Below are 19822 nucleotides of genomic sequence, written 5' to 3'. Positions count from 1 at the left end.
GTCTACGAACATTGTACATATGTCTAAACTGAACACTGTGACCTCTTTTTTTACTTCTAATTTTTACTATTTTTACTATGTTTTTATTTCATACTTATCTTGTCATGCACAGTCTCTGGAGCGCAACAGTAAGAAGCATTTTGTACAAAAGTATTCTGTACTTCTGTATGACAACTATTAAAGAAACTTGAAACTTGAAACTAGCTGGTGCCATGGCTCCCAGCTAGTCTTCCTGGGGTCCACACAACACAATACATAAAACAGTTTGCATAGATCAATACAAAACAAGTTGCTCAAACACAAAATATGGAGTCTTGCTGTTAATGACTGATTTACACAATACAAGTGAGTTAGACGATAACCTTTTTTCAACTGTGAGCCAGGAGAGACCAGCATGCATACGGTTGACATTGGACCTTAGTGAGCAACCCAAAGCCAACCGTGCTGCCCTGTTCTGGACAATACCTGTAGTCTCCAGATCTCACCTTTGGTGGCAGATGACCAGATCACCGAACAATAATCAACATAACACAGGACTATACTCTGAATAATCTGACGTAGAAGAGAACGATCAACAAAAGAAGCACATTTTCTAACAATGCCTACAGCTCTTCCCATCTTTGAGACAATGTTAAGCTTAATGCTTTCAACTTGCTTAACGATGGAGTTACATGAATTTAAAATAAGCTTTGGGTTACAAGACAACCCATGCCTCGATCCAAACACCATGCTTTTTGTCTTAGAGATGTTCAAGCCTGTTAGCTACTATCCAATCATTCACATCATTAAGTTCTCTGCTGATTGATTGATTGAAAAGTTTATTAACAGATTGCAGAATGGGTACAGTACAGTACAGCTCAATACATACAATTGTTAAGGGGATGCAGACCAGAGAAAGACTTTCGTCTTGTTTACATCACCTTTTGAACTGTATATGCATGTAAATATTTGCATGTAATTGGCTTTGCAGCCGAATGTATTTGTAGATGATAAAATGTCGGTACACCTGTTGGAATTCGGAGTGAACTATGCACCCAAAGCTGTAAAGGAATGTGAATCACTACCCACTTTCAAAAACACTCTCAAAAAACACCTACGGGAGACTGCAATTCGAAACTGGCCCCTACAAATGTCCTAACCCAGTTGTACAGTAAATGAGCAAGTATGGCATTGTCAGTATTCCAATGTACAGTGTCGTCGTCCCCCCCCCCTACCCAACCCCCCCCCCCCACCTCCAATGTACAGTTTCTATGTCAAATGTATATACACTCTTTTTCTGGACACTTTTGTATCACAAACAGTACTGTATTTGCAAATCTGATATGTCATAAATGTATAGATGTAGCAGTACTGTCTATCTGTATGTCATGTATGTCATATATGTTATGATGAATTGAAAATGGGGGACCCTGATGTAAACAAGACGAAAGTCTTTCTCTGGTCTGCATCCCCTTAACAATGTTATGTATTGAGCTGTACTGTACCCATTCTGCAATCTGTTAATAAAGTTTTCAATCAATCAATCAATCAATTCAATCAGATGTTACAGGCTGGTCTACAGCGCCGCCCTGTGGCCGGTGCCTGTATGGTATATACACACGTGTGTCTCACTACGTCCGGCAGGAGGAGGAGGTGTGGTTTGTTTACTGGTCGGTGTTTTCCAACAACAACACGGCGTTTGAGACGCAACTGGACTCGACTCGTTCATTGAACAGCAGCTGTAACCGAGGAGGAGAAGCCGTCGGTGTCGCTGCTGCTGCTGCTGAGTTTGTTATTTGACATCATCTCCGTGTTTAGTTACAGTAAACTGCTTGTATTCACATCTACTGAGCGCACATCACATCTGTTGGGCTGCGTGGTGTCTGCAGCCACCTGTCCAGAGAGAGAGAGAGAGAGAGAGAGAGAGAGAGAGAGAGAGAGAGAGAGAGAGAGAGAGAGAGAGAGAGAGAGAGAGAGAGAGAGAGAGAGAGAGAGAGAGAGAGAGAGAGAGAGAGAGAGAGAGAGAGAGAGAGAGAGAGAGAGAGAGAGAGAGGGAGGGAGAGAGAGAGAGAGAGAGAGGGAGAGAGGGAGAGAGAGAGAGAGAGAAATGAAAGGCTGTATGTTTAACAGCCTCCTCGCACAGTACTGTAGCTAATCCACTGTTTCACCAGTTCAGCTAACCAAGTTGAGTCTGGCTGGTGTGATTTGTAAGTAACACAGCAGCAGCAGCAAAGTTACATCATCACGTTACTCTAATGTGTTTATTATTTTCACATTTGTCATATAAAGATATATGGGTTTTATTTGATATTTTTGTTAAGATTGTTACGGTAAGCTTGATTGTGGAATTTAACTTTGGCTAAACACAATATATATATCTATATATAATAATTGTGTAATGCTGTTGCTCTGGATATGCAATTGAGAAGGTGGAAGGAAGTCTGTTTTGGTACATTGGTCATGGGTTAAAGGGGCAACGAGCGGAAAAAAAAATAAATAAAAAAATCTGCGTTAAGCGTGGTTAAGCTGCGTTATTTTTTCCCGCCGTTTTTTTTTTTTTTTTTTTTAAGTTTGGTTGATTAAGTGATTTAATGAAATAAACTTTATGAACAGATTGCAGGATGGGTACAGTACAGTACAGCTCAATACATAAAATTGTTACGGGGATGCAGACCAGAGACAGACTTTGGTCTTGTTTACATCGGGGTACCCCACACGTGCGTGTGTGTGTGTGTAAATGGCGTGTGATTACAAAAAAATAAAATAAAAAAATTGGTTGATTGAGTGAACAGATTGCAGGATGGGTACAGTAAAGTACAGCTCAATACATAACATTGTTAAGGGGATGCAGACCAGAGAAAGTCTTTCGTCTTGTTTACATCCTGTGTGTGTGTGCGTGCGTGTGTGTAAATGGCTGCATTTATATAGCTCTTTACAATAAGAAAAAACGTGTGTGTGTGTGTGTGTGTGTGTGCGTGCGTGTGTGTAAATGGCTGCATTTATATAGCGCTTTACAATAAGAAAAAACATGTGTGTGTGTGTGTGTGCGTGTGTGTGTGTGTGTGTGCGTGTGTGTAAATGGCTGCATTTATATAGCTCTTTACAATAAGAAAAAACGTGTGTGTGTGTGTGCGTGTGTGTAAATGGCTGCATTTATATAGCGCTTTACAATAAGAAAAAACATGTGTGTGTGTGTGTGTGTGTGTGCGTGTGTGTGTGTGTGTGCGTGCGTGCGTGTAAATGGCTGCATTTATATAGCGCTTTACAATTTGTTCCTCACATTTTACCCATTCACTCAGGCGTTCACACACCGACGGCGGAGGCGACCATGCAAGGTGCCAACCTGCTCATCGGGAGCAATTGGGGGTTAAGTGTCTTGCTCAAGGACACTTGGACACACGCTGCCCGGGAGGAGCGGCAATCGAACCGGTAACCTTTCACTACCACACGACAGCAGGTTAACCCTTTCACTACCACACGACAGCAGGTTAACCCTTTCACTACCACACGACAGAAGGTTAACCTTTCACTACCACACGACAGCAGGTTAACCCTTTCACTGCCACACTACAGCGGGTTAACCCTTTCACTGCCACGCGACAGCCTGTTAACCCTTTCACTGCCACACTACAGCGGGTTAACCCTTTCACTACCACACAACAGCATGTTAACCCTTTCACTACCACACTACAGCGGGTTAACCCTTTCACTGCCATGCGACAGCCTGTTAACCCTTTCACTACCACACGACAGCGGGTTAACCCTTTCACTGCCACGTGACAGCGGGTTAACCCTTTCACTGTCACGCAACAGCGGGTTAACCCTTTCACTACCACACTACAGAAGGTTAACCCTTTCACTGCCATGTGACAGCCTGTTAACCCTTTCACTACCACACGACAGCGGGTTAACCCTTTCACTGCCACGTGACAGCGGGTTAACCCTTTCACTGTCACGCAACAGCGGGTTAACCCTTTCACTACCACACTACAGAAGGTTAACCCTTTCACTGCCATGTGACAGCCTGTTAACCCTTTCACTACCACACGACAGCGGGTTAACCCTTTCACTGCCACGTGACAGCGGGTTAACCCTTTCACTACCACACGACAGCAGGTTAACCCTTTCACTACCACACGACAGCGGGTTAACCCTTTCACTGCCACGTGACAGCGGGTTAACCCTTTCACTGCCACGTGACAGCGGGTTAACCCTTTCACTGTCACGCAACAGCGGGTTAACCCTTTCACTACCACACTACAGAAGGTTAACCCTTTCACTGCCATGTGACAGCCTGTTAACCCTTTCACTACCACACGACAGCGGGTTAACCCTTTCACTGCCACGTGACAGCGGGTTAACCCTTTCACTACCACACGACAGCAGGTTAACCCTTTCACTACCACACGACAGCGGGTTAACCCTTTCACTGCCACGTGACAGCGGGTTAACCCTTTCACTACCACACGACAGCAGGTTAACCCTTTCACTACCACACGACAGCGGGTTAACCCTTTCACTGCCACGTGACAGCGGGTTAACCCTTTCACTGCCACGTGACAGCGGGTTAACCCTTTCACTGTCACGCAACAGCGGGTTAACCCTTTCACTACCACACTACAGAAGGTTAACCCTTTCACTGCCATGTGACAGCCTGTTAACCCTTTCACTACCACACGACAGCGGGTTAACCCTTTCACTGCCACGTGACAGCGGGTTAACCCTTTCACTACCACACGACAGCAGGTTAACCCTTTCACTACCACACGACAGCGGGTTAACCCTTTCACTGCCACGTGACAGCGGGTTAACCCTTTCACTACCACACGACAGCAGGTTAACCCTTTCACTACCACACGACAGCAGGTTAACCCTTTCACTACCACACTACAGAAGGTTAACCCTTTCACTGCCATGTGACAGCCTGTTAACCCTTTCACTACCACACGACAGCGGGTTAACCCTTTCACTGCCACGTGACAGCGGGTTAACCCTTTCACTACCACATGACAGCAGGTTAACCCTTTCACTACCACACTACAGAAGGTTAACCCTTTCACTGCCATGTGACAGCCTGTTAACCCTTTCACTACCACACGACAGCGGGTTAACCCTTTCACTACCACACTACAGAAGGTTAACCCTTTCACTACCACATTACAGACGGTTAACCCTTTCAGTGCCACGTGACAGCGGGTTAACCCTTTCACTGCACACCTGTCTCACTGCTCGCATGTCTCACTGCTCGCCTGTCTCACTGCTCGCCTGTCTCACTGATCGCATGTCTCACTGCTCCCTGTCTCACTGCTCGCCTGTCTCACTGCTCCCTGTCTCACTGCTTGCCTGTCTCACTGCTCCCTGTCTCACTGCTCGCCTGTCTCACTGCTCCCTGTCTCACTGCTCCCTGTCTCACTGCTCGCCTGTCTCACTGCACGCCTGTCTCACTGCTCGCCTGTCTCACTGCTCGCCTGTCTCACTGCTCGCCTGTCTCACTGCTCGCCTGTCTCACTGCTCCCTGTCTCACTGCTCCCTGTCTCACTGCTCGCCTGTCTCACTGCTCGCCTGTCTCACTGCTCGCCTGTCTCACTGCTCGCCTGTCTCACTGCTCGCAGTGTCTCACTGCTCGCCTGTCTCACTGCTCGCCTGTCTCACTGCTCCCTGTCTCACTGCTCGCCTGTCTCACTGCTCGCCTGTCTCACTGCATGCCTGTCTCACTGACTCTTAATCTCTCACTCTTAATGTCTCACTCTTACTGTCTCACTCTTAATGTCTCACTCTTACTGTCTCACTCACTCTTAATCTCTCACTCTTAATGTCTCACTCTTACTGTCTCACTCTTAATGTCTCACTCTTACTGTCTCACTCTTAATGTCTCACTCTTACTGTCTCACTCACTCTTAATCTCTCACTCTTAATGTCTCACTCTTACTGTCTCACTCTTAATCTCTCACTCTTAATGTCTCACTCTTACTGTCTCACTCTTAATGTCTCACTATTACTGTCTCACTCACTCGTAATCTCTCACTCTTAATGTCTCACTCTTACTGTCTCACTCTTAATGTCTCACTCTTACTGTCTCACTCACTCTTAATGTCTCACTATTAATGTCTCACTCTTACTGTCTCACTCTTAATGTCTCACTCACTCTTAATCTCTCACTCTTACTGTCTCACTCTTAATGTCTCACTCTTACTGTCTCACTCACTCTTAATCTCTCACTCTTAATGTCTCACTCTTACTGTCTCACTCTTAATGTCTCACTCTTACTGTCTCACTCACTCTTAATCTCTCACTCTTAATGTCTCACTCTTACTGTCTCACTCTTAATGTCTCACTCTTACTGTCTCACTCACTCTTAATGTCTCACTCTTACTGTCTCACTCTTAATGTCTCACTCTTACTGTCTCACTCACTCTAATCTCTCACTCTTAATGTCTCACTCTTACTGTCTCACTCTTAATGTCTCACTATTACTGTCTCACTCTTAATGTCTCACTCTTACTGTCTCACTCTTAATGTCTCACTCTTACTGTCTCACTCTTAATGTCTCACTCTTACTGTCTCACTCACTCTTAATCTCTCACTCTTACTGTCTCACTCACTCTTAATCTCTCACTCTTACTGTCTCACTCACTCTTAATCTCTCACTCTTAATGTCTCACTCTTACTGTCTCACTCTTAATGTCTCACTCTTACTGTCTCACTCTTAATGTCCCACTCTTAATGTCTCACTCACTCTTAATCTCTCACTCTTAATGTCTCACTCTTACTGTCTCACTCTTAATGTCTCACTCTTACTGTCTCACTCTTACTGTCTCACTCTTAATGTCTCACTCTTACTGTCTCACTCACTCTTAATCTCTCACTCTTAATGTCTCACTCTTAATGTCTCACTCTTACTGTCTCACTCACTCTTAATCTCTCACTCTTAATGTCTCACTCTTAATCTCTCACTCTTAATGTCTCACTCTTACTGTCTCACTCTTAATGTCTCACTCTTACTGTCTCACTCACTCTTAATCTCTCACTCTTAATCTCTCACTCTTAATGTCTCACTCTTAATGTCTCACTCACTCTTAATCTCTCACTCTTAATGTCTCACTCTTACTGTCTCACTCTTAATGTCTCACTCTTACTGTCTCACTCACTCTTAATGTCTCACTCTTACTGTCTCACTCTTAATGTCTCACTCTTACTGTCTCACTCACTCTTAATATCTCACTCTTAATGTCTCACTCTTACTGTCTCACTCTTAATGTCTCACTCTTACTGTCTCACTCACTCTTAATCTCTCACCCTTAATGTCTCACTCTTACTGTCTCACTCACTCTTAATCTCTCACTCTTAATGTCTCACTCTTACTGTCTCACTCTTAATCTCTCACTCTTAATGTCTCACTCTTACTGTCTCACTCTTAATGTCTCACTATTACTGTCTCACTCACTCGTAATCTCTCACTCTTAATGTCTCACTCTTACTGTCTCACTCTTAATGTCTCACTCTTACTGTCTCACTCACTCTTAATCTCTCACTCTTAATGTCTCACTCTTACTGTCTCACTCTTAATGTCTCACTCACTCTTAATCTCTCACTCTTAATGTCTCACTCTTACTGTCTCACTCTTAATGGCTCACTCTTACTGTCTCACTCACTCTTAATCGATCACTCTTAATGTCTCACTCTTACTGTCTCACTCTTAATGTCTCACTCTTACTGTCTCACTCACTCTTAATCTCTCACTCTTAATGTCTCACTCTTACTGTCCCACTCTTAATGTCTCACTCACTCTTAATCTCTCACTCTTAATGTCTCACTCTTACTGTCTCACTCTTAATGTCTCACTCTTACTGTCTCACTCTTAATGTCTCACTCTTACTGTCTCACTCACTCTTAATCTATCACTCTTAATGTCTCACTCTTACTGTCTCACTCACTCTTAATCTCTCACTCTTAATGTCTCACTCTTACTGTCCCACTCTTAGTGTCTCACTCACTCTTAATCTCTCACTCTTAATGTCTCACTCTTAATGTCTCACTCTTACTGTCTCACTCTTAATGTCTCACTCTTACTGTCTCACTCTTAATGTCTCACTCTTAATGTCTCACTCACTCTTAATCTCTCACTCTTAATGTCTCACTCTTAATGTCTCACTCTTACTGTCTCACTCTTACTGTCTCACTCACTCTTAATCTCTCACTCTTAATGTCTCACTCTTACTGTCTCACTCTTAATGTCTCACTCACTCTTAATGTCTCACTCTTACTGTCTCACTCTTAATGTCTCACTCTTACTGTCTCACTCACTCTTAATATCTCACTCTTAATGTCTCACTCTTACTGTCTCACTCTTAATGTCTCACTCTTACTGTCTCACTCACTCTTAATCTCTCACCCTTAATGTCTCACTCTTACTGTCTCACTCACTCTTAATCTCTCACTCTTAATGTCTCACTCTTACTGTCTCACTCTTAATCTCTCACTCTTAATGTCTCACTCTTACTGTCTCACTCTTAATGTCTCACTATTACTGTCTCACTCACTCGTAATCTCTCACTCTTAATGTCTCACTCTTACTGTCTCACTCTTAATGTCTCACTCTTACTGTCTCACTCACTCTTAATCTCTCACTCTTAATGTCTCACTCTTACTGTCTCACTCTTAATGTCTCACTCACTCTTAATCTCTCACTCTTAATGTCTCACTCTTACTGTCTCACTCTTAATGGCTCACTCTTACTGTCTCACTCACTCTTAATCGATCACTCTTAATGTCTCACTCTTACTGTCTCACTCTTAATGTCTCACTCTTACTGTCTCACTCACTCTTAATCTCTCACTCTTAATGTCTCACTCTTACTGTCCCACTCTTAATGTCTCACTCACTCTTAATCTCTCACTCTTAATGTCTCACTCTTACTGTCTCACTCTTAATGTCTCACTCTTACTGTCTCACTCTTAATGTCTCACTCTTACTGTCTCACTCACTCTTAATCTATCACTCTTAATGTCTCACTCTTACTGTCTCACTCACTCTTAATCTCTCACTCTTAATGTCTCACTCTTACTGTCCCACTCTTAGTGTCTCACTCACTCTTAATCTCTCACTCTTAATGTCTCACTCTTAATGTCTCACTCTTACTGTCTCACTCTTAATGTCTCACTCTTACTGTCTCACTCTTAATGTCTCACTCTTAATGTCTCACTCACTCTTAATCTCTCACTCTTAATGTCTCACTCTTAATGTCTCACTCTTACTGTCTCACTCTTACTGTCTCACTCACTCTTAATCTCTCACTCTTACTGTCTCACTCTTAATGTCTCACTATTACTGTCTCACTCTTAATGTCTCACTATTACTGTCTCACTCACTCGTAATCTCTCACTCTTAATGTCTCACTCTTACTGTCTCACTCTTAATGTCTCACTCTTACTGTCTCACTCACTCTTAATCTATCACTCTTAATGTCTCACTCTTACTGTCTCACTCACTCTTAATCTCTCACTCTTAATGTCTCACTCTTACTGTCCCACTCACTCTTAATCCCTCACTCTTAATGTCTCACTCTTACTGTCTCACTCTTAATGTCTCACTCTTACTGTCTCACTCTTAATGTCTCACTCTTAATGTCTCACTCTTAATGTCTCACTCACTCTTAATCCCTCACTCTTAATGTCTCACTCTTACTGTCTCACTCTTAATGTCTCACTCTTACTGTCTCACTCTTAATGTCTCACTCACTCTTAATCTCTCACTCTTAATGTCTCACTCTTACTGTCTCACTCTTAATGTCTCACTCTTACTGTCTCACTCACTCTTAATCCCTCACTCTTAATGTCTCACTCTTACTGTCTCACTCTTAATGTCTCACTCTTACTGTCTCACTCTTAATGTCTCACTCACTCTTAATCTCTCACTCTTAATGTCTCACTCTTACTGTCTCACTCTTAATGTCTCACTCTTACTGTCTCACTCACTCTTAATCTCTCACTCTTAATGTCTCACTCTTACTGTCTCACTATTAATGTCTCACTCTTACTGTCTCACTCACTCTTAATCTCTCACTCTTAATGTCTCACTCTTAATGTCTCACTCTTACTGGCTCACTCTTAATGTCTCACTCACTCTTAATGTCTCACTCTTAATGTCTCACTCTTACTGTCTCACTCTTAATGTCTCACTCTTACTGTCTCACTCTCTTACTGTCTCACTCACTCTTAATCTCTCACTCTTAATGTCTCACTCTTACTGTCTCACTCTTAATGTCTCACTCTTACTGTCTCACTCACTCTTAATGTATTAACTCCTGTATTAGGGTAACTTATGTTTACTGCACCTCGTGTATTAGGGTGCCTTATGTTTACTGCACCATGTGTATTATTAGGGTACCTTATGTTTACTGCAACATGTGTATTAGGGTAACTTATGTTTACTGCACATCGTGTATTAGGGTACCTTATGTTTACTGCACCATGTGTATTATTAGGGTGCCTTATGTTTACTGCAACATGTGTATTAGGGTAACTTATGTTTACTGCACCATGTGTATTATTAGGGTACCTTATGTTTACTGCACCATGTGTATTAGGGTACCTTATGTTTACTGCACCATGTGTATTATTAGGGTACCTTATGTTTACTGCACCATGTGTATTATTAGGGTGCCTTATGTTTACTGCACCATGTGTATTAGGGTACCTTATGTTTACTGCACCTCGTGTATTAGGGTGCCTTATGTTTACTGCACCATGTGTATTATTAGGGTACCTTATGTTTACTGCACCATGTGTATTATTATGGTACCTTATGTTTACTGCACCATGTGTATTATTAGGGTACCTTATGTTTACTGCACCATGTGTATTATTAGGGTACCTTATGTTTACTGCACCATGTGTATTATTAGGGTACCTTATGTTTACTGCAACATGTGTATTAGGGTGCCTTCCTTGTGTATACCGTTTACTTGAATAGTATAGTATATTCTATACATTCTTTGCCTATATTTATTGTAACGTATATATACCCTCATCTGCACCTTTGTTTACACTGTTTAGTGTTCTCCAATTTTTTATATTCAGATCAAATTTTATTGCCTATATTTACGTCATTCTAGTATTACCCTGCCCATACCTGTACCTGTGCCCCCCCTCCCCCATACTGCTATGACACCCGCATGTCCCCGAGGGGATCCATGAAGGAACATCTTGTCTTATTCCCAACAACACTCAGCCAACCGTTAAAAACCACGTCCACAAAACATGGCAGCCCTTCCTATCTCATTTCAAAACCCCATATGACTCCATCCAAACTTGGGACCCCATGACCCCCCTCCTCCCCCTATCTATCTGCCTTCCTGACACTGCTAGCCCACGCATGGCTGGGGAGATGGCATTGTGGTGGTCTGCTAAGGGTGTTACATTTACTTTCCATTTTATTTTGTTTTACCATCTGGAAATCACGCTACTAAAATGGAGAGTATCACTTATATATTTTCTTTTAATTTTACTTTATTTTTTTTTGCGTAACTTTGTCTGCCACATCTGTACGTTTGTTTAATTATTTAAATGTCTTAAATTTTTTATTTTTATTTTATTTCTTATTTTTACATGTATGTTTGTCGTCGCCCTCACTGGGTGGGATGGGTGGGATTAGGGGATAGGAACGGGGAAGGAAATGGAAGTTGTATAATTTGGATAACTGAAATGTATAAATATGTACTAATTCTTCCAATAAAAAAAAGATAAACCTAAAAAAAACACGTCCGCTTCCACCGCTGCAGGCTCACCTGAGACGACACGCTCAGATCCACAAACGCACAGAGAACTACCACCCCAAGCAGAGGAGGCTGAGGAACCTGGTGGTGCCGGACGGCGGCGAGGAGGCGGCGGCGGCGGGGGGGGGCCAGGGCGAGACCGAAGCCACAGAAGAGGAGGAGAAGAGCCAAGACACCGTGGAGGCGCTGCTGACCCCGGTCTCCGGCTCCGTCGCCTGCCTGGACCCCGCCGGCGACATCGTCCGGGTGGTGATCCGCGAGGTGGTGGTGTCGCCGGGCCCCAACAACTTCACCGTCGTGTCCCACATCCAGCAGACGCGGCTGGTCGCAGAGACGTACGGCGGGACCGCGATACTGGTGCAGGAGATGGTGGACGACGTGACGGAGGGCGAGGTCTGAGGGACAAAGGGAGCCGCTGAACGGTCCCATAGAGGAGGAGGAGGAGGAGGAGGACATGGTCTTGAGGGACAAAGACAACCGCTGAGGATAGGATCCCATAGAGGAGGAGAACGGCCCGCTCTGAATTAAAGTGACCTACGTTTTAACATTTAGAATCATAGTTATCACCCTTCACCAGAGACACTGAGAGATCACTAAAATACCAAAATCACCAAACTTCACCAAAATAAATAAAATAAATAATATGCCGATTTATTTTGCACATAATCTCACACACACACACACATCCAAAGACTCTAAACAGTTTTGCACACATTCATTTAGTTTGAGTTATTGAGAGTAGATGAGTTTGAATATGGTGACATTGGCCATCAGTGATGTCATCGGGGACATTTAATCCTTGTGCTGTTAATTACAGCTCAATGAAAGTAGCAGTCCTTATAAGACGAGGTGCTGTGTTAATTACAGCTCAATGAAATAAGGTAGCAGTCCTTATAAGACGAGGTGCTGTGTTAATTACAGCTCAATGAAATAAGGTAGCAGTCCTTATAAGACGAGGTGCTGTGTTAATTACAGCTCAATGAAATGATAAGGTAGCAGTCCCTATAAAACAAGGTATTATCTACATCATTTCATGGAGCTGTAATTAACACAACACAAGGTTTCAACGTCCCCGATGACATCACTGGTGGCCGTATTCAAACTAATTTGTGCTGAGTAACCGTCTCTAACTAAATTAATGTGCAAAACAGTTTTGGGGGAAAATCGTTTTTGGGATGTGTGAGATTATGTGCAAAATAAATCAGCATTGTTCTTTGGTGAAGTGCCCCCTTAAACATAAACTTGTACATGTTACATAATGGTAAGAAAAAAAAACATCAAGTTTTCTTAAAAAAAAAAAGATAATAAGAATATAAGCATTGTTAGCATGCGCCATTGAAACGATGCAGCACACATCTAGCTGTAAGCTTGAAGCTAGCGGTGCCCCATGGTTCTAACCAGGAAGCGTCTATTCTTATCCCAGCCCATGTTTGCGATCTGATTGGCCACTAACGTTTCTGGTCATGTGACATGTGCGCCCAATCGCTTAAGCTTAACCGGCGAAAGAACTTGCCGTCACACGATAGGCGCGACCAGAAACGTCAGTGGCCAATCAGAGCGCAAAACGCGAACGCGGAAGCAAACATGGGGTTGGGATAAGAATTTAGGCAACCAGGAATGCCAACGTAGGGGATAGGGATGGGCACGAGTAATGTTTTCCCAGGTCGGGGACTCGCATGAATTACTAGAGTAGTGCTCGAGTAATCATTTAGGGGAAATACATTTTTCGAACACATCTTAACCCTTTCACTGCCACACTACAGAAGGTTAACCCTTTACTATCACACTACCGACGGTTAGTGTGGCAGTGAAAGGGTTAACCTTCTGTGTATATGTCGCAGTGAAAGGGTTAACCGTTTGGTAGTGTGGCAGTGAAAGGGTTACATTAACAATGCACAGCAATATACCCGATGCTTAATGCGTATCGTCGGTCAAAAAACGGTCAGTTACCATATTTGTAATAATTACACTACCTCCACTCTGTCCGCAGCAGGTCTCTCTCCGCTCACGGAACGTATCGATACACAAAGTGGGCGACATGTTGTGTTGGCACAATTTGGAAATGCATGAACATAAACCGCTAGATAAGGCTAAGCTACAGTGGCTTGTTTCAACACAACAAACCTCTCTGCGGCTCCACAGATGACCAGTGTGCTCTTGCTGCAACAACTCACTCCTCACAGGAGTTCAGAAAATATATATCGAGCAGCACCCTCAAAAACCATTCTAGTTCAGTTGAAATGGCCAGTAATCGATTAATCGCGCCCATCCCTAGTAGGGAAACAATCTTAGACAAAATAATTTCGCCCCCCAATGTGACAAATATCTGGCGAAGAACAAAGATTAAAATTCTAAATGTCAGTGTCCTGCCGAGGAAATGTCGTTCCCTAAAGGGCTTCAGTAGTGAAGTCACGATGAAGCAAAATGAGCCTATTGGAATATAGTCCTTTTTTGACGTCATAGCTAATAGAATAACTAAAGGCAATGTTAATAAATCCTGCTGTTGCAAGTTGTTTTTCACTGGACAACGTGTGTCTGAATGATGCTGCTATGGCAAGGAATGGGGGCCAGATTTAAGAGGAAGTGAACTGGGAAGCTTCAGAAGCGCTGGGTCACAAATGAAAGCCTTAGTGCTCAATTCTAATGTATTGCTCAGATCTGATTATTATTTCTTTGTTTGGCCGTTTAAAAAAAATTGGCCATGATCAGATTCCAGTCCAGTGTGAACTGTCCTCACGCTCCTGAACTGACCCCTGCACGCGCAAATGGACAATAAAGAAGATGAGCGTAAAATATTGTGACAAATGTCAATCTAGACTGTGATGGTAAAAGTCACATGACTGTTCGGACCGAGGTTGCATTGTAAAAGACCAGACCCGTATCGGATCACATATGAATTGAAAATGGGGAAAAAAAACACAGAATTGAAAAGATGAGATTCCATGTGATTTGTGCTGCTCACACAGTCGTGAAGAAAACGGATCCGAGTCACAGATTTGGCTGCAGTGTGAACATAGCCTTAGTGGTCTGAGGACATAAAGACAGGCCGACTCTTCACCCACATCGCAAGTTCTCAGTGCATCGCATGCCTTTCGGGGTTTTATTTATGACACTGTACTATACTATAACACTTTATATATACAGTAGTGGATTGATCTGATTGGTCTGATACAGATGGGCCATTCACGGGTTTGAGGCGGGGCTTCGTGGCGTAGACAAGTATTAGTGGCCTGAACAAGTATTTGCACTACTGCGCATGCGGATGAGGGGGGGGGGCGCTCTCTCCCTCTCGCTCCCTCTCTCGTTTACGACACACATACACATAGTGATGTGCCCAAACGGATCATTTCAGTGTGAGCGATTCGATTAAGGTGGACACCAAAACTGATGATTGCAATGGATTCAGAATCATTAAAAACCCCTAGTTTGACTGTAACCTGTAAAACAGATGTTAAACTAAAACCAAAACACAGTCAAACATAATAATTTAAAGTTACAGTGTATTTACTGTACTCCTCCTTAAGTTATTGCCAAACACTGTACTGTCATGCAGATTGATTGATTTGATTGAAGTATTTATTAACAGTTAGAGGTTATTTTTGTTTTGAGACCTCCTTAAGTCATTGCCAAACACTGTACAGTACACTGTACTCTATAATTATGGGTCATGCCGTGATGCCGATTGATTGATTTGATTGAAGTATTTATTAACAGTTTGCAGAATTACAGTACATTCCAAGCACAACTCAAAACAAAAAAACTGTACAACTGTGAGTGGATGACCAATAAAGCATTATACTTGTTTACAAGAGCGTCCAACTTGTTCAATTCATCATAACATTTAGAGACATACAAATATAGACATATATATAGCCACTAGCCAGCCCAAAAACAGGAACTCATCATCATAAAGGAGTTTTTGTTTTTGTTTTTATTAAGGATCCCCATTAGCTGGTGCCATGGCTCCCAGCTAGTCTTCCTGGGGTCCACACAACACAATACATAAAACAGTTTGCATAGATCAATACAAAACAAGTTGCTCAAACACAAAATATGGAGTCTTGCTGTTAATGACTGATTTACACAATACAAGTGAGTTAGACGATAACCTTTTTTCAACTGTGAGCCAGGAGAGACCAGCATGCATACGGTTGACATTGGACCTTAGTGAGCAACCCAAAGCCAACCGTGCTGCCCTGTTCTGGACAATACCTGTAGTCTCCAGATCTCACCTTTGGTGGCAGATGACCAGATCACCGAACAATAATCAACATGACACAGGACTATACTCTGAATAATCTGACGTAGAAGAGAACGATCAACAAAAGAAGCACATTTTCTAACAATGCCTACAGCTCTTCCCATCTTTGAGACAATGTTAAGCTTAATGCTTTCAACTTGCTTAACGATGGAGTTACATGAATTTAAAATAAGCTTTGGGTTACAAGACAACCCATGCCTCGATCCAAACACCATGCTTTTTGTCTTAGAGATGTTCAAGCCTGTTAGCTACTATCCAATCATTCACATCATTAAGTTCTCTGCTGATTGATTGATTGAAAAGTTTATTAACAGATTGCAGAATGGGTACAGTACAGCTCAATACATACAATTGTTAAGGGGATGCAGACCAGAGAAAGACTTTCGTCTTGTTTACATCAGGGTCCCCCATTTTCAATTCATCATAACATATGACATACATGACATACAGATAGACAGTACTGCTACATGCTCAGGACTTCATTAAACATACCATTTGATGGAGAAGCATAATACAAGGTGGGAATGCTTGTATCAAGGTGATGCTCCCACAGTTAGCATGCCAAGTGATCAATTGCATATTTGCATCTTGTTACGTTAGTCATAGCCTATTTGTAACTGAGGGGTACAATTCCCTGACTGTATTACTAGATATGATACTTACTACCACTACCTTTGTACTTAATATTCGGCCACCCAGTACTCGGCATAAATATATTATGATGAACACTGTCACGTAGATGAAACGGATCCAACACAAATGTACGAATTAGAAATAGGTCTTTATTTCTACACAGCGATGGTGTGTAGAGCAAGCACTTAATCAAATCAATCACATTTATGAATGGGAATTAGTATGCACTTTTATGGCAAGAGTATTCGTCGGTATATCAATAGAGAATGTCCAATCTCTGAAGGCGCAGGTGGTACATATACAACCTGGAATAGTTAAGGAATAACAGCAATGATACTTTAATGATTATAGGCTGGATACACCAGGGGGGGGTTAATCCGGTCGCTTGTAAGCCGACAGGAGTAGGAAGGGGGGGGGGGTAGAATCCGGCTGCCTCATCCGGCCAAGGGTATCCCAGGTGAACCCACTGTAGTGCCGTTCAATGCGCCGGCGATCCTTGGACCACAGATGAAAGCAGATGGACTCTTTGTGGGCCGGCGTCCTCCGGTCCACGGAGGAGAGACGTGAAGCGGCCTCGTCTTGCAGAGCGTCTCCTCACCTTGCGTCCTCTCCAGGGGGGGGGGTTCCAACACACGGCAGTGTCGGGGGTCTTTATCCATGGAATAATCAACGTATACAAAGCATAATCCGTGCCTGGGAAGGCGGGCTGTCGTCGGTAGAATAATCCGGTATACAGGTCCACTCGCTCGTCGGCTCTGGGGCTCCTCGGGTGCAGCTTCACGTGGGGTCAACCACCCTGGATAAGCAGCCAGTTCTCTGCCCGAAACGATGGGGTACTGACTACGGTAGTATTCTCACCGCACGAAGCACTATATATTAACAGACTATTATTAGCTTAATAGACTACGTCCAACTCGACGATATAGTGCCAAATATGACTATTCAAATATTAATATACACGATGTCTCAATACCGATGGTAAGCCGAACTTGGCCTTACTCCCACACGTGGCGTCGCGGGGAGGCTTTACGTCTGTGACTCTATTGGAGGGTAAGAAACTGGACTGAAAAGGAAGTCCTACTTTAGTAGCGCAGTATATATACGCACTATGAACAAATAGTCCCATTAGTGGTGCGGTAGCCAGATTCCTACGCGGAACTAGGACTTGTTCGTACATGTTGAGCGGTACGTTTGAACTGGGTCTGAGGGGTATGGCAGCCTGGCACCAAGGTCTCGACCAATAGTAGAATGGAGACTATTATGGGATGTTCAGTAGGCTAGAATGGATATTCAATGCATATTGTACAAGGAATATACAAGGGATATCAGGGAATATTAGAGAATATACAAATACAATTAAATATATATATATAAATAAATATATATATTCGGTTTAATCTGGCCCTTCACAACAGCCACCCCCTGATTGGTCCCAGACCTAATCAGTTAAACAGAGACAGATTAATCGCGTTGTCTATTTACACATAAGGGTTTGCTGTAGGGGTCAGTCAACTTCACAAAGTCATAGGGTTATAGGGTCATGGTCATCATCGATTGTGTCTGGGAGTCGGGGCAGTTCTATGAGCCTCGCCACGGGACGGGTGTAAGTGCGACCCTGGACGAGCACTTCAGCTGCTCGGACCTTGCCGTCGGCACCGGTGATCACTTTGCTTACGCGGCCGGCCGGCCACATAGCTCTGGGCAGTGATTGATCAATAATCATGACGACTGTTCCTTCTGTCAAATTGTCTCTCTCCTTTACCCACTTCTGGCGGGTCTGTAGAGACGGTAGGTAGTGCAGTAGGAAACTGCTCCAAAACTTGTCGGCTAATACTTGGCTGTACCTCCACATTCGTCGGCCGTTCGCTTCTTCAGGCCGGTACATTGTCTGGGGTAATGCAGGATCTAGCCGCCCCATCAGGAGTGTGTTGGGGGTAACTGGGTCGATATCCGCCACATCACTGGAGACATATCCGAGGGGCTTCGAGTTAAGTACTCCCTCAATCTCCGTGAGGACTGTCATTAGGACTTCTTCCGCCACAGTCTGGGCCCCAAGTACTGCGTACAGGGCTGTCTTTATGGAGCGCACTTCTCGTTCCCAAGTGCCACCGAAGTGGGGTGCGTTTGGGGGGTTGAATTGGAAATCAACCTGTGCTGGAGCGAGGTGGGTCTTAAGTTCTGGGCCCATAGCTTGGAAGCTCTCTCTCAGCTCTCTTTCGCCGCCTTTGAAGTTTGTCCCATGATCGGACAATAGGGTAGACGGTCTTCCTTTCCGTGATGTGAATCTACGGAAGGCCATAAGGAATGAGTCTGTGCTCATGGTCGGGAGAAGCTCGATGTGTATCGCTCTGGTGGTCATGCATTTGAATACAATACCCCACCGCTTCTCGGTTCCACTTCCTTTCTTTATGTGCAGCGGGCCAAAGCAGTCAATACCCGTTGAGTGGAATGGCTTGTCACCGATTCGGAGGCGACATGGAGGAAGGTCAGCCATCCTTGGTATGCTGTGCTGCGCGCGCCACTTGCGGCAGTCTAGACATGTTCGCTGGAAGCGTCGTACCGCCTCTCTTCCTTGTAGGATCCAGTAACGACGTCTGATTTCCGCGAAGACTCTTTCTGCTCCTGCGTGATGTACATCCTCATCGTATTTCTTTATAATCAGCTCTGTGACCTTGTGTCGGCTGTTCAATACGATCGGGTATTTAATGTCATCCGGTAGATTGGGGGCTCTGCGTAGGCGACCACCCACTCTGATGAGGGTATGAGCGTCGCTCTCGGGGGCCAGATGAATTAATCTGCTGTCGGATGGGACGGGCTTTCCTCCCTGTAGACAGGCCAATTCATCGGGGAACGAGTCTCTCTGGGCTCGCTGCAGTAGAAGCAATTCTGCTTCCTCGTAGTTAGCTGCTGACATATCAGCGGGGGACTTGCACTCCGGGTGGTACCGCAGGAATGTTCTTTGTTGTGCACTCTCTATGGACGTGCAATCGTCTATGTTAGGGTCGGTGGAGGCTACGGTGCTCAATCCACAGAACACAGACTTCTTATTTTCCACCTCCTCTGGACTTGCTTCCCTCGGGATAGGCCTGGGCCACTGTCCTTCCGGGAGTCTTAGGAATGCGGGGCCGTCACTGTAGACATTGCGACGGGTGAGGTCATCCAGGGGCATTCCCCGG

The 19822-nt window shown here is 43.9% G+C and overlaps 1 protein-coding gene across 1 annotated transcript in view; it reads left to right on the top strand.

The window, feature by feature from the left end:
• Positions 1 to 12151, top strand: part of LOC311227601 (telomere zinc finger-associated protein-like) — a gene marked incomplete at both ends in the record, with an annotated part of 54817 nt that extends 42666 nt beyond the window's left edge. Inside the window, one exon of the mRNA XM_084313323.1 lies at positions 11759 to 12151. Coding sequence (XP_084169449.1) covers positions 11759 to 12151 — 393 coding nt within the window. The remainder of the gene's footprint in view (positions 1 to 11758) is intronic.
• Between the last annotated feature and the right edge of the window lie 7671 nt (positions 12152 to 19822).

The sequence above is a fragment of the Notolepis coatsorum genome (genome assembly GCF_963971535.1).
Source record: "Notolepis coatsorum genome assembly, chromosome: 4".
NCBI classification, from domain to species: Eukaryota; Metazoa; Chordata; class Actinopteri; order Aulopiformes; family Paralepididae; genus Notolepis; species Notolepis coatsorum.
The sequence above is the reverse complement of the archived record's forward strand: the minus strand, read 5'-3'. Positions and strand labels throughout refer to the sequence as shown.